At 41.4% G+C, this 14,671-nt stretch overlaps 1 protein-coding gene across 1 annotated transcript in view; it reads left to right on the forward strand.

Annotated features, from left to right (window-relative positions):
• The window catches only part of LOC128642047 (hornerin-like), a 172,197-nt gene that overhangs the window by 30,276 nt on the left and 127,250 nt on the right, over positions 1-14,671 (forward strand). Inside the window, exons 6-8 of the mRNA XM_053694696.1 lie at positions 40-87; positions 11,265-11,297; positions 11,478-11,525. Coding sequence (XP_053550671.1) covers positions 11,513-11,525 — 13 coding nt within the window. The 5' untranslated portion in view covers positions 40-87; positions 11,265-11,297; positions 11,478-11,512. The remainder of the gene's footprint in view (positions 1-39; positions 88-11,264; positions 11,298-11,477; positions 11,526-14,671) is intronic.

Below are 14,671 nucleotides of genomic sequence, written 5' to 3' on the forward strand. Positions count from 1 at the left end.
GTTTGTCATTTTGCTTCTTCTTTGCCTCTGTTTATTAAGGTTATGGGAATGGAGCAGGGAATTACCCCAGCAGCAATCCCCAGCAAGGTAACAAATACTCTTAAGAAGAATGGTTTGATATTGCAGCGCTAAGAAATACCCTAAGCTGTGAAACACAAAAAGGGGTCTAACCAATCCCCTAAAGGGACAGAATCTAAAAACAATGATAGTGATCACAGCGCCGAACGGCCTAAGGATAAGTCCACAAACACATCGGGGAAGGCTGAATAAATTTATTGTATACAAAGTGGTACTGATAAAATTAATATTAATATGAACAAGAGTTAAAATTGCAATAAAAATAAACACAGAAAACTGAAAACCAAATATTAAAATAAACACAAAAATAATCACAAAAATAATACACAAATAATTTGCCAGTTAATGGGGGAAACTATTACGTTAACCCCGCTGGCAACAATATGGGATAACTAAATAAATAGGCTAAAAAAGTATACTAAGACACAGTCGTACAGTAAGACCCTTACTAAAAGTGGGTGTATCCGGGTATATCTAACCGTGGGTGAGCACGGTCGAATACCACTTGCTAGATCAAACCGTTAAATGATGGCAGCAATAAACGTTGATGACACCGTTTAAGGGCCTAGAGCCTGATAAGTAAAGTGCTAAAGATGTAGCACGATAGATGTCAGTGGGATTATGGATCCATATCCAAGGATTTGGCCGCAGTGAAGATCCTAAAATCGGAGTGCTTGACAGTTGCCGCACTCGAATTGGAGTCTTAGAAGCTAACCCCTGTTTGCAAGAGGGTCTAAATAATCAGTTAGTGCTAAGTGTGTAGCAAAAAAAATCAAACAGTAAACAGTGGGTACAAATATAAATAGGTAGAGTAAGCAGTAATAGCAATAAAAAAACTGAGCGATAATTACATAAATCTATACATCATAGTTTAGTGGACCGAGTGGGAGAAATGCAAAATAAGTGATACAAACAAATCTAGTGCAAATTCCACAGATCGTGTACAATAATCCACAAAGCAAAAAAGTGGTATTCAACAAAGGATAACAATGAGCCTTGCAGTGCAAAAGTGCAGGCGAAAAAATATGTGTGTGAGCAGAGTCAATTCAAAATCTGTGACAATAAAAAGTAACAATAATAAAAAAGGATTCAATAAAATATTGTGCAGTGCCCTGAATAATCCAAAGAAGCTTCTGTTGGGCCCAAAAAAGGAAAAAGAAAAAGGGTGAGGAAAAAATGATGAGGAAAAAATGAGGAGTACAAGATTAATTCAAATGTCAGTTTGTCAGTAAAAGAGTTATAAACAGACAACAGTCTATTACAGACCACAGTCTATTAGCCAGTTATGGAAGTTCCATTATAGGTCTTTATCCATATGAAAAAAAGGTAGTGGTAGCTGGAAAAGGGTTATCCAGGAAATCCTTTGGACAGTCCAGCTGTGAAAATATCGTTGATCCCTAAAAACAAAGATAAAACATAGAGTGGCAAAGTTTTCTAAATGAAGAATAATCAGAAAGATGCTTACCAATGTGTCGTCTACGCGTTTCGGTCCTCACAAGACCTTTATCAAGACTGGTTCATTGGTAAGCTTAAGCATCTTTAAATAGGCCTACTAATTTAGTAACCGGAAGTGGCTCATTCTACTTCCGGTTTTCCGCTATTTACAATAACCTTTATTTCCTCATTAGGGATACTCTTATGTGTTTGGCACTTAATATTTTAACATTTTAACATTCTGCTAATGGGTAATAAATATATATCTCCTTGTTATTCGTTCACAATTTGTTATCCGACATCGATTGTATGATGTCACTTCCGGTAAGTATTGCCAGGTGGCATTTCCGGTTAGTATTGACAGGTATAAACAAACCCGGTTACACTTCCGGTTGTCATTTATTGAGTTGACAGGGGAAAGGGGCTAAAAACCTTGTTATATTCTTAATCTGTTGGTTTGAACACGATTTAACACATACTCTCTGTCTTGCTAATATAGACTACATATTATAACATATAAAATGTATATTAGCGTTATCTCCATACAAATGTTGAATTACAAAGAAGGTGGATGGACATATGTTAAAAAACTTTGTTAAACATTTTAAATATGAATAAATAAATATTAGTGAATATCTTAAATAGTAGAAGATTCCTGGCATATAGCCTGGGTTTTGACGTAATCCCCTTGATGGCTTAGAGTGTTTTGTGTCTCGATTAATTTAAAAGTAGGGACAGATAGCCCACAATGTCCAACTATCTGTCCCTACTTTTAAATTAATCGAGACACAAAACACTCTAAGCCATCAAGGGGATTACGTCAAAACCCAGGCTATATGCCAGGAATCTTCTACTATTTAAGATATTCACTAATATTTATTTATTCATATTTAAAATGTTTAACAAAGTTTTTTAACATATGTCCATCCACCTTCTTTGTAATTCAACATTTGGGTCTTTGTATGGAGATAACGCTAATGTCAGCCGCTCTGGAATCAATCCGGGATGTAACCCAACTGCTAGCGTGAATTGAAAGCACACGCTAGCACACTGAGAAATATCCAGGACGTGACCCACTCAGGAAGCAGATTAGAAGATAACAAAAATGAATATTGTTCCAGAATGCAGGAAAGCCACAAAGGATAAAACGTCCCTTTAAGTAGTACAAAGAACAAAAAGGAAATGCTCTTACTTGAAGCTTCTGAAAAAGGTCCTCTTTAGCAGGCTTGTAAAACAAAGGAAAAGTTCTCTTTTGCAGCTTGTAAAAGTATAATGTCCCTTTAAGCAGGTTTATAACAAACAGAAAGGCAAAGTTCTCTTTTGCAGCTTGTAAAAGTAAATGTCCCTTTTAAGCAGGTGTATAACAAACAGAAAGGCAAAGTTCTCTTTTGCAGCTTGTAAAAGTAAATGTCCCTTTTAAGCAGGTGTATAACAAACAGAAAGGCAAAGTTCTCTTTTGCAGCTTGTAAAAGTAAAATGTCCCTTTAAGCAGGTGTATAACAAACAGAAAGGCAAAGTTCTCTTTTGCAGCTTGTAAAAGTAAATGTCCCTTTTAAGCAGGTGTATAACAAACAGAAAGGCAAAGTTCTCTTTTGCAGCTTGTAAAAGTAAATGTCCCTTTTAAGCAGGTGTATAACAAACAGAAAGGCAAAGTTCTCTTTTGCAGCTTGTAAAAGTAAAATGTCCCTTTAAGCAGGTGTATAACAAACAGAAAGGCAAAGTTCTCTTTTGCAGCTTGTAAAAGTAAAATGTCCCTTTAAGCAGGTCTTGTTTATCAAAGAATAGGTTTAAAGGTAAAGGCAAAAGCAAGGTCAGGCAGGCAGAAGTCGGCATCCAAATATCAGCAAAAGGTAGAGGCAAAAGACAAGGTCAGGCAAGCAGAAGTCGGCATCCAAGTATCAGCAAAAGGGTAAAAGCTACAGGCAAGGTCAGGCAGGCAGAAGTCAATGTCCAAATATCAGCAAGTAGGGATTAGGCAAGAGGCTTGGTCAGGCAGGCAGAAGTCGGTACACAGAAGAACAAAACTGATATGGTACTCACAATCCAGGGAAACAAACAAACGGGCCCAGATTCAGATCTCCCGCCGAGATTTAAAGGGCAGGAGCGTAACCGTCATCAGAGGGTGTGAGAGGAAGCGTCATGTTGCTAAGCAACATGACGTCAGAGACACAGAGAAGTTCCGGGAGCCGCGGCGACACGGCGATGAACGGAAGCGTTCATGACAGCACCCCCTCCTCAAGGACCCCTCCGGGGGACAGGACCAGGTCTATCAGGATGAGTCTTGTGGAAGGTCTTGACCAATATAGGAGCATTTACTTGATGAGCAGGTTCCCAAGAACGTTCCGTGACTGGATAACCCTTCCAATGAATGAGATAATACAATTTCTTGCCCCGCAATTTGGAATCTAGAATATGGCTGATCTCAAACTCAGGATGTCCATGCACCAATAACGGTGGAGGTTTAGAAAAAGGCTTAGAATACCTGTTAATCATCACAGGTTTTAAAAGAGAAACATGGAATACCGGATGGACTTTGAGAGACTTGGGTAAAGCTACCCGATAAGCAGTGGAACATACCTGACCCAGTATTCGGAAAGGACCCACATATCGTGGTCCCAATTTGTTAGAAGGTTGTTTCAGGCGAAGAAATCGAGAGGAAATCCAAACTTTATCACCAGGGCGATATTTGGGAGCCTTCTTCCGTCGAAGATCCGAAAAGAACTTGTAACGTCTAGAAGTTACAGAAAGAATACGATGTATCTTCTGCCAATGTCGAGTTAATCTTCGGGCTGTAAGATCAGAAGCAGGATTCACTGTGGAGGAAGTATGCAAAGGGAATGTCCTAGGCTGATATCCGTAAGCTGCATGAAAAGGAGAAGTCTGAAGGGAGGAATTGTACCGGGCATTATGGGCCAATTCAGCCAAAGGAAGGTAAGAAGTCCAGTTAGAGTGATAATGATCCACATAATGTCTAAGATATGTTTCAAGACACTGGTTTACTCTTTCAGTCTGACCATTCGATTGTGGGTGGTGAGAAGTAGAGAGAGATATAGTAGTACCAAAATGTTTACAAAGTGACCTCCAAAATCGAGAAACGAATTGTACCCCTCTATCTGAAACAATATCTAGAGGAAATCCATGGATTCTTACAATATGTAGAATAAAAAGTTCAGAGAGTCTTTTGGCAGATGGTAATCCTGGCAAGGGTACAAAATGAGCCGTCTTAGTGAACCTGTCGACCACCACCCAGATAGTATTGTTCCCAGTGGACAAGGGAAGATCGGTAATAAAGTCCATGGATACATGAGTCCAAGGCTGGTGGGGTATAGGCAATGGTTGGAGTAATCCTGAAGGAAGTTGGCGTGGAGTTTTGTTCATGGCACATTGTGTGCATACTGAGACGTAATCCTTCACATCTTGAGAGAGTGTAGGCCACCAGACATGTTGTTTGAGGTTTCGAGTGGTAATACTGATGCCAGGATGTCCAGAAAGGGGACTATCATGAGCCCAAAATAAAATCTTGGAACGAAGGCGTTCAGGAACAAAGAGTAAACCATCGGGAGGTTTACAGGACAAAGGAAGATGCTCTTGAGCGGACTGTAATTCTTGTAACCAAGAAGTTGTTAACTGGGCAATGACTTCATGAGGTTGGAGAATGGTACCAGACTCAGGAACTGGGGTATCTTGAAATTGTCTGGAAAGTGCGTCTGCTTTAATATTTTTTGAACCAGGTATGTAAGACAAATTATAGTGAAACCGAGAGAAGAATAATGACCAGCGTGCTTGCCTGGAATTTAGTCGTTTGGCTGTTTGGAGATACAGAAGGTTCTTATGATCAGTAAGTATAGTAAATGGCAAAGAAGTACCTTCCAGCCAATGTCTCCATTCATCCAATGCCATCTTGATGGCAAGCAACTCTTTATTCCCTACGTCATAGTTAAATTCGGAAGGAGTGAATTTTTTAGAGAAAAAAGCAACAGGATGAATCCTTCCAGTCTCTGGTATTCGTTGAGACAGAACAGCTCCAGCAGCAACAGAGGAAGCATCCACCTCCAGAATAAATTGAAACTCAGGATTTGGATGACGAAGGATAGGAGCTGAGGAAAAAGCTTCTTTGAGAGATTCAAAAGCTTCTATAGCCTCAGACGGCCATACTTTACAGTTTTGTCCTTTTCTTGTGAGAGAAGTAAGAGGAGAAGTAATAGTAGCAAAATTCTTGATGAACTTTCTGTAATAATTGGCGAAGCCTAGGAAACGTTGTAAAGCCTTCAAAGAATCAGGTCTAGGCCAATCCAAAATGGCAGAAAGTTTAGTAGGGTCCATTTCGAATCCAGATGCCGATATTACATAACCCAGAAAGGGTATGGATTTTTGATGGAAAGAACATTTCTCCAGTTTAGCAAACAGATGGAATTCTCTTAGACGTTGAAGTACTTTCTTGACGTGGTGCACATGATCTTGGTGGTTCTGAGAAAAAATTAAGATGTCGTCCAGGTATATGATAACAAAAATATTCAAAAAATCACGAAAGATCTCATTTACAAAATGCTGGAAAACCGCCGGAGCATTGCATAGCCCGAAGGGCATGACCAAATATTCATAATGCCCAAATCGAGTGTTAAAGGCAGTCTTCCACTCATCTCCTTTGCGTATACGGATCAAGTTGTATGCACCGCGTAGGTCGAGTTTGGTGAAAATGGTGGCTCCCTGAAGATAAGTAAAAAGTTCAGGAATAAGGGGCAGAGGATAACTGTTCTTGATGGTAATCTGATTCAATCCACGATAATCAATACAGGGTCTTAATCCGCCATCCTTTTTTCCCACAAAAAAGAAACCGGCCCCTACAGGGGAAGAGGAGGGTCGAATAAATCCTCTAGCCAGATTGTCTTTTATATATTCTTCCAGAGCCATGTTTTCTGGTTTAGAAAGTGGATATGTCTTGCCTCGAGGATAGGCAGCCCCAGGAAGGAGGTCAATGGGACAATCAAAAGGGCGATGAGGAGGAAGACGTTCAGCTTCTTTTTTGGAGAAGACATCCACAAAGTCATGGTAATGCATAGGTAAGGATTCCGGAGTTTCAACTGTGAGAGCAATAGTGAGTGGTAACTTAGTAATCTTTTGAAGACATTTAGTCTGGCATGTAGATCCCCAGGAAGTGAGTTCACCGAAAGTCCAAGAAAAAATGGGATTGTGAATCTGGAGCCAGGGTAATCCCAAGATAATGGGAAATTGCGGAGTGGAAATGACATCGAAACAAATTGTCTCAGAATGAAGTATTCCTACGGTGAGGATTAAGGGTTGAGTAGAAAACTGAATGTATCCAGAACCCAAAGGATCTCCACTGACCGTAGAGACTGAAATGGAATACTCCTTCTTTAGTAAGGGTATAGAATGAGTAGAAACAAATGTAGAGTCAATGAACACACCTCCAGCACCAGAATCAATTAGAGCTTGGGTATAGATCTTCTTATGTCCAATTAGAAGAGTTACTGGAACAAAGAGTTTCTTGTATAGGGAATGACCACTATTTTGGCTTAACTCAGTTCCCTGGACTAGAGTTAAGCCCTGGCTTTTACTGGCCTAGTAGGACAATCCCTTAATAAATGTCCTTTAAGGCCACAGTACAGACATAAGCCAAGAGTCCGTCTTCTCAAGCGTTCAGTCTCAGTTAATTTTATACTTCCTACTTCCATGGGTTCAGCCTGATCAGTAGTAGGAGAGGCTGGAGTGACTGGATTAGAAAAACGAGGAGCTAAACGAAAAGGAGTTCGAGTGGAAGTCCTCTGTGTTCTATCCTTTTCTTGTTGGCGTTCACGAAACCTGGCGTCGAGACTGATACAGAGATTTATTAAGGCTTCTAAGGACTCTGGAAGTTCACGATACACCAATTCATCCTTGAGACGCTCAGAAAGTCCTTTACGGAAAGCGGCTCTGAGTGCTCCCTGATTCCAAGTGGTTTCAGAGGCAAGGGTGCGGAACTCAATTGCATATTGAGAGACTGGTTGATTTCCTTGACGTAAATCCAGGAGAGTAGCTTCAGCAGCGGATGACCTTCCAGGTTTATCGAATACGTTTGAGAATGTAGATAGAAATGTATCAACATCCAACAGTATAGGATCATTCTTTTCTAGCAAAGGTGACACCCAAGCCAAGGCTTTTCCTTTCATTAAGGAAATAAGAAACGTGATTCTAGAAGAGGCAGTAGCAAAGAGAGTAGGGCTATTTCGGAAATGAAGACGGCATTGATTCAAAAAGCCTCTACATTCTTCAGGATTCCCATCATATTTATCCGGAAGAGGAATCCTGGGACTTAGTTGTACCTGAGACTGATTGTTAGGAATCGGAGGAGGTAATGCCTCAATCGGATTTGGATTGGGATTAGGATTGGGAGGTGCGGTAGCAACCAAATTTTGTAATAGAGCAGTAATTTGATCAAGTTTAGTGTCCAGAGACTGCAAGTGAGTGGCATGAGAACCCAAGAGCTGTCCCTGGTGAGCCACGGCCATAGATAATTCAGTGGGGTCCATTTTTATGGCCCGCCCGTTTGTAATGTCAGCCGCTCTGGAATCAATCCGGGATGTAACCCAACTGCTAGCGTGAATTGAAAGCACACGCTAGCACACTGAGAAATATCCAGGACGTGACCCACTCAGGAAGCAGATTAGAAGATAACAAAAATGAATATTGTTCCAGAATGCAGGAAAGCCACAAAGGATAAAACGTCCCTTTAAGTAGTACAAAGAACAAAAAGGAAATGCTCTTACTTGAAGCTTCTGAAAAAGGTCCTCTTTAGCAGGCTTGTAAAACAAAGGAAAAGTTCTCTTTTGCAGCTTGTAAAAGTATAATGTCCCTTTAAGCAGGTTTATAACAAACAGAAAGGCAAAGTTCTCTTTTGCAGCTTGTAAAAGTAAATGTCCCTTTTAAGCAGGTGTATAACAAACAGAAAGGCAAAGTTCTCTTTTGCAGCTTGTAAAAGTAAATGTCCCTTTTAAGCAGGTGTATAACAAACAGAAAGGCAAAGTTCTCTTTTGCAGCTTGTAAAAGTAAAATGTCCCTTTAAGCAGGTGTATAACAAACAGAAAGGCAAAGTTCTCTTTTGCAGCTTGTAAAAGTAAATGTCCCTTTTAAGCAGGTGTATAACAAACAGAAAGGCAAAGTTCTCTTTTGCAGCTTGTAAAAGTAAATGTCCCTTTTAAGCAGGTGTATAACAAACAGAAAGGCAAAGTTCTCTTTTGCAGCTTGTAAAAGTAAAATGTCCCTTTAAGCAGGTGTATAACAAACAGAAAGGCAAAGTTCTCTTTTGCAGCTTGTAAAAGTAAAATGTCCCTTTAAGCAGGTCTTGTTTATCAAAGAATAGGTTTAAAGGTAAAGGCAAAAGCAAGGTCAGGCAGGCAGAAGTCGGCATCCAAATATCAGCAAAAGGTAGAGGCAAAAGACAAGGTCAGGCAAGCAGAAGTCGGCATCCAAGTATCAGCAAAAGGGTAAAAGCTACAGGCAAGGTCAGGCAGGCAGAAGTCAATGTCCAAATATCAGCAAGTAGGGATTAGGCAAGAGGCTTGGTCAGGCAGGCAGAAGTCGGTACACAGAAGAACAAAACTGATATGGTACTCACAATCCAGGGAAACAAACAAACGGGCCCAGATTCAGATCTCCCGCCGAGATTTAAAGGGCAGGAGCGTAACCGTCATCAGAGGGTGTGAGAGGAAGCGTCATGTTGCTAAGCAACATGACGTCAGAGACACAGAGAAGTTCCGGGAGCCGCGGCGACACGGCGATGAACGGAAGCGTTCATGACAGCTAATATACATTTTATATGTTATAATATGTAGTCTATATTAGCAAGACAGAGAGTATGTGTTAAATCGTGTTCAAACCAACAGATTAAGAATATAACAAGGTTTTTAGCCCCTTTCCCCTGTCAACTCAATAAATGACAACCGGAAGTGTAACCGGGTTTGTTTATACCTGTCAATACTAACCGGAAATGCCACCTGGCAATACTTACCGGAAGTGACATCATACAATCGATGTCGGATAACAAATTGTGAACGAATAACAAGGAGATATATATTTATTACCCATTAGCAGAATGTTAAAATGTTAAAATATTAAGTGCCAAACACATAAGAGTATCCCTAATGAGGAAATAACGGTTATTGTAAATAGCGGAAAACCGGAAGTAGAATGAGCCACTTCCGGTTACTAAATTAGTAGGCCTATTTAAAGATGCTTAAGCTTACCAATGAACCAGTCTTGATAAAGGTCTTGTGAGGACCGAAACGCGTAGACGACACATTGGTAAGCATCTTTCTGATTATTCTTCATTTAGAAAACTTTGCCACTCTATGTTTTATCTTTGTTTTTAGGGATCAACGATATTTTCACAGCTGGACTGTCCAAAGGATTTCCTGGATAACCCTTTTCCAGCTACCACTACCTTTTTTTCATATGGATAAAGACCTATAATGGAACTTCCATAACTGGCTAATAGACTGTGGTCTGTAATAGACTGTTGTCTGTTTATAACTCTTTTACTGACAAACTGACATTTGAATTAATCTTGTACTCCTCATTTTTTCCTCATCATTTTTTCCTCACCCTTTTTCTTTTTCCTTTTTTGGGCCCAACAGAAGCTTCTTTGGATTATTCAGGGCACTGCACAATATTTTATTGAATCCTTTTTTATTATTGTTACTTTTTATTGTCACAGATTTTGAATTGACTCTGCTCACACACATATTTTTTCGCCTGCACTTTTGCACTGCAAGGCTCATTGTTATCCTTTGTTGAATACCACTTTTTTGCTTTGTGGATTATTGTACACGATCTGTGGAATTTGCACTAGATTTGTTTGTATCACTTATTTTGCATTTCTCCCACTCGGTCCACTAAACTATGATGTATAGATTTATGTAATTATCGCTCAGTTTTTTTATTGCTATTACTGCTTACTCTACCTATTTATATTTGTACCCACTGTTTACTGTTTGATTTTTTTGCTACACACTTAGCACTAACTGATTATTTAGACCCTCTTGCAAACAGGGGTTAGCTTCTAAGACTCCAATTCGAGTGCGGCAACTGTCAAGCACTCCGATTTTAGGATCTTCACTGCGGCCAAATCCTTGGATATGGATCCATAATCCCACTGACATCTATCGTGCTACATCTTTAGCACTTTACTTATCAGGCTCTAGGCCCTTAAACGGTGTCATCAACGTTTATTGCTGCCATCATTTAACGGTTTGATCTAGCAAGTGGTATTCGACCGTGCTCACCCACGGTTAGATATACCCGGATACACCCACTTTTAGTAAGGGTCTTACTGTACGACTGTGTCTTAGTATACTTTTTTAGCCTATTTATTTAGTTATCCCATATTGTTGCCAGCGGGGTTAACGTAATAGTTTCCCCCATTAACTGGCAAATTATTTGTGTATTATTTTTGTGATTATTTTTGTGTTTATTTTAATATTTGGTTTTCAGTTTTCTGTGTTTATTTTTATTGCAATTTTAACTCTTGTTCATATTAATATTAATTTTATCAGTACCACTTTGTATACAATAAATTTATTCAGCCTTCCCCGATGTGTTTGTGGACTTATCCTTAGGCCGTTCGGCGCTGTGATCACTAACAAATACTCTTAAGACCTCATCTGATTACATGTGACCTTATTAATGCTCCTGATTGTTACTGTCATAGAACTCAGTAGCACTGAACATGAGCTAATGACGGTTCTCATCTGCTGCAGGTTTAGGACAGTTATATGGGAAACAGAAATCTGGTGAGTTAGATGTGAACGATGTAAATGATGAATAAGGGTCACATTTTAACATTTTTTTATTATTATTCTGCACCATCTCCCTTATGTGCCTCTTCTGTTGCTTCTAGTGCAGATAAATGTCTGATATGCCCTAACAGTCACTGCTTCTCTCTCACTTGTCATCATCTTCTGTATATTTAGGTTATGCAAATGGAGCTGGAAATTATGCAAATAGCATGCCCCAGCAAGGTAACAAACTGTGTGATACAAACACTAGCGACCACACTCACTGCTACAGAATATGCCCTGCAAAACCCTTAGCAATCACCTGTTAATATATCTCTTGACAACTAGATACCATAATCATTACTACAATTAGAAATATACAATGAAGAGGACACCCTGACAACCAAATACAAATATACTGCAATATATACTGCGACCAGCAGGTGTCACTGTAATCGCTAACTATACAAATATATCCTGCAATATATACTGTGACCAGCAGGTGTCACTGTAATCGCTAACTATACAGAAAGATCCTGCAATATATACTGTGACCAGCAGGTGCCACTGTGATTGCTCACTATACAGATAGATCCTGCAATATATACTGCGACCAGCAGGTGTCACTGTAATCGCTAACTATACAAATATATCATGCAATATATACTGTGACCAGCAGGTGCCACTGTGATTGCTCACTATACAGATAGATCCTGCAATATATACTGTGACCAGCTAATGCCACTGTGATTGCTAACTATACAGATAGATCCTGCAATATATACTGTGACCAGCAGGTGCCACTGTGATGGCTAACTATACAGAAAGATCCTGCAATATATACTGTGACCAGCAGGTGTTACTGTAATCGCTAACTATACAAATATATCCTGCAATATAGACTGTGACCAGCAGGTGTCACTATAATCGCTAACTATACAAATATATCCTGCAATATAGACTGTGACCAGCTGGAGTCACTGTAATCGCTAACTATATAAATATATCTTGCAATATAGACGGCGACCAACAGGTGTCACTGTGAGCACTAACTATACAAATATATCCTGCAATATAGCCTGCGACCACCAGGTGTCACTGTGAGCACTAACTATACAAATATATCCTGCAATATATACTGTGACCAGCAGGTGCCAGTGTTTTCATTAACTATACAAATATATCCTGCAATATAGACTGTGATCAGCAGGGGTCACTGTTTTCATTAACTATACAAATATATCCTGCAATATATACTGTGACCAGCAGGTGTCACTGTAATCGCTAACTATACAAATAGATCCTGCAATATATACTGTGGCCAGCAGGTGCCACTGTGATTGCTAACTATACAAATAGATTCTGCAATATATACTGTGACCAGAAGGTGCCACTGTTTTCATTAACTATGCAAATATATCCTGCAGTATAGACTGTAATCTGCTGGTGTCACTGTAATCGCTAACTATACAAATAGATCCTGCAATATAGCCTTTGACCAGCTGGTGTCCCTGTAATCGCTAACTATACAAATAGATCCTGCAATATATATTGTGACCAGCTGGTGTCACTGTGATCATCTCTTTGCACTATCTCACTGTGCTGTGTCACTGCACTCTCTCCCTGTGCTTTGTCAGTGCACTTTCTCCCTGTGCTGTGTCCGTGCGCTTTCTCCCTGGGCTGTCTCGCAGCGCTCTCTCCCTGGGCTGTGTCGCTATGCTTTCTCGCGGCAGTCTCTCTCTCTGTGCTGTCTCGCTGCACTCTCTCCCTCTGTGCTGTCTCGCTGCACTCTCTCTCTGCTGTCTTGCTGTACTCTCTCTGTGATGTCTCGCTGCACTCTCTCTCCCTCTGTACTGTCTAGCTGCACTCTCTCTCTGTGCTGTCTCACTGCACTCTCTCTCCCTCTGTGCTGTCTAGCTGCACTCTCTCTGTCTCTCTCTATGCTGTCTCACTGCACTCTCTCTCTCTGTGCTGTCTTGCTGCACTCTTTCTCTCTGTGCTGTCTCGCTGCACTCTCTCTCTTTGTGCTGTCTCGCTGCACTCTCTCTCTTTATGCTGTCTCGCTACACTCTCTTTCTCTGTGCTGTCTGGCTGCACTCTCTCTCTGTCTGTGCTGTCTCGCTGCACTCTCTCTCTCTGTCTGTGCTGTCTCGCTGCACTCTCTCTTTGTGCTGTTTCACTGCGCTCTTTTTCTCTCTGTGCTGTCTCGCTGAGCTCTCTCTGTGCTGTCTCGCTGCGCTCTCTCTGTGCTGTCTCGCTGCACTCTCTCTCTCTTTCTGTGCTGTCTTGCTGCACTCTCTCTCCCTGTGCTGTCTCACTGCACTCTTTCTCTCTCTCTGTGCTGTCTTGCTGCACTCTCTCTCTCTGTGATGTCTCGCTGCACTCTCTCTCCCTCTGTACTGTCTAGCTGCACTCTCTCTCTGTGCTGTCTCACTGCACTCTCTCTCTCTGTCTCTCTATGCTGTCTCACTGCACTCTCTCTCTCTGTGCTGTCTTGCTGCACTCTTTCTCTCTGTGCTGTCTCGCTGCACTCTCTCTCTTTGTGCTGTCTCGCTGCACTCTCTCTCTTTGTGCTGTCTCGCTACACTCTCTTTCTCTGTGCTGTCTGGCTGCACTCTCTCTCTGTCTGTGCTGTCTTGCTGCACTCTCTCGCTCTGTCTGTGCTGTCTCGCTGCACTCTCTCTTTGTGCTGTTTCACTGCGCTCTTTTTCTCTCTGTGCTGTCTCGCTGCGCTCTCTCTGTGCTGTCTCGCTGCGCTCTCTCTGTGCTGTCTCGCTGCACTCTCTCTCTCTTTCTGTGCTGTCTTGCTGCACTCTCTCTCCCTGTGCTGTCTCACTGCACTCTTTCTCTCTCTCTGTGCTGTCTTGCTGCACTCTCTCTCTCTGTGCTGTCTCGCTGCACTCTCTCTCTCTGTGCTGTCTCTGCACTCTCTGTGCTGTCTCACTGCACTCTCTCTATGTGCTGTCTTGCTGCACTCTCTCTCTGTGCTGTCTTGCTGCACTCTCTCTATGTGCTATCTCGCTGCACTCTCTCTCTGTGCTGTCTCGCTGCACTCTCTCTCTCTGTGCTGTCTTGCTGCTCTCTCTCTCTCTGTGCTGTCTCGCTGCTCGCTCTCTCTGTGCTGTCTCGCTGCTCGCTCTCTCTGTGCTGTCTCGCTGCACTCTCTCTCTGTGCTGTCTCGCTGCACTCTCTCTCTCTCTCTGTGCTGTCTCGCTGCACTCTCTCTCTCTGTGCTGTCTCGCTGCACTCTCTCTCTCTCTGTGCTGTCTCGCTGCACTCTCTCTCTCTGTGCTGTCTCGCTGCACTCTCTGTGCTGTCTCGCTGCACTCTCTCTCTGTTCACCTTCTGTTTTGGGGTGTTTGTCATTTTGCTTCTTCTTTGCCTCTGTT

Source organism: Bombina bombina, chromosome 11 (assembly GCF_027579735.1).
Source record: "Bombina bombina isolate aBomBom1 chromosome 11, aBomBom1.pri, whole genome shotgun sequence".
NCBI lineage: Eukaryota > Metazoa > Chordata > Amphibia > Anura > Bombinatoridae > Bombina > Bombina bombina.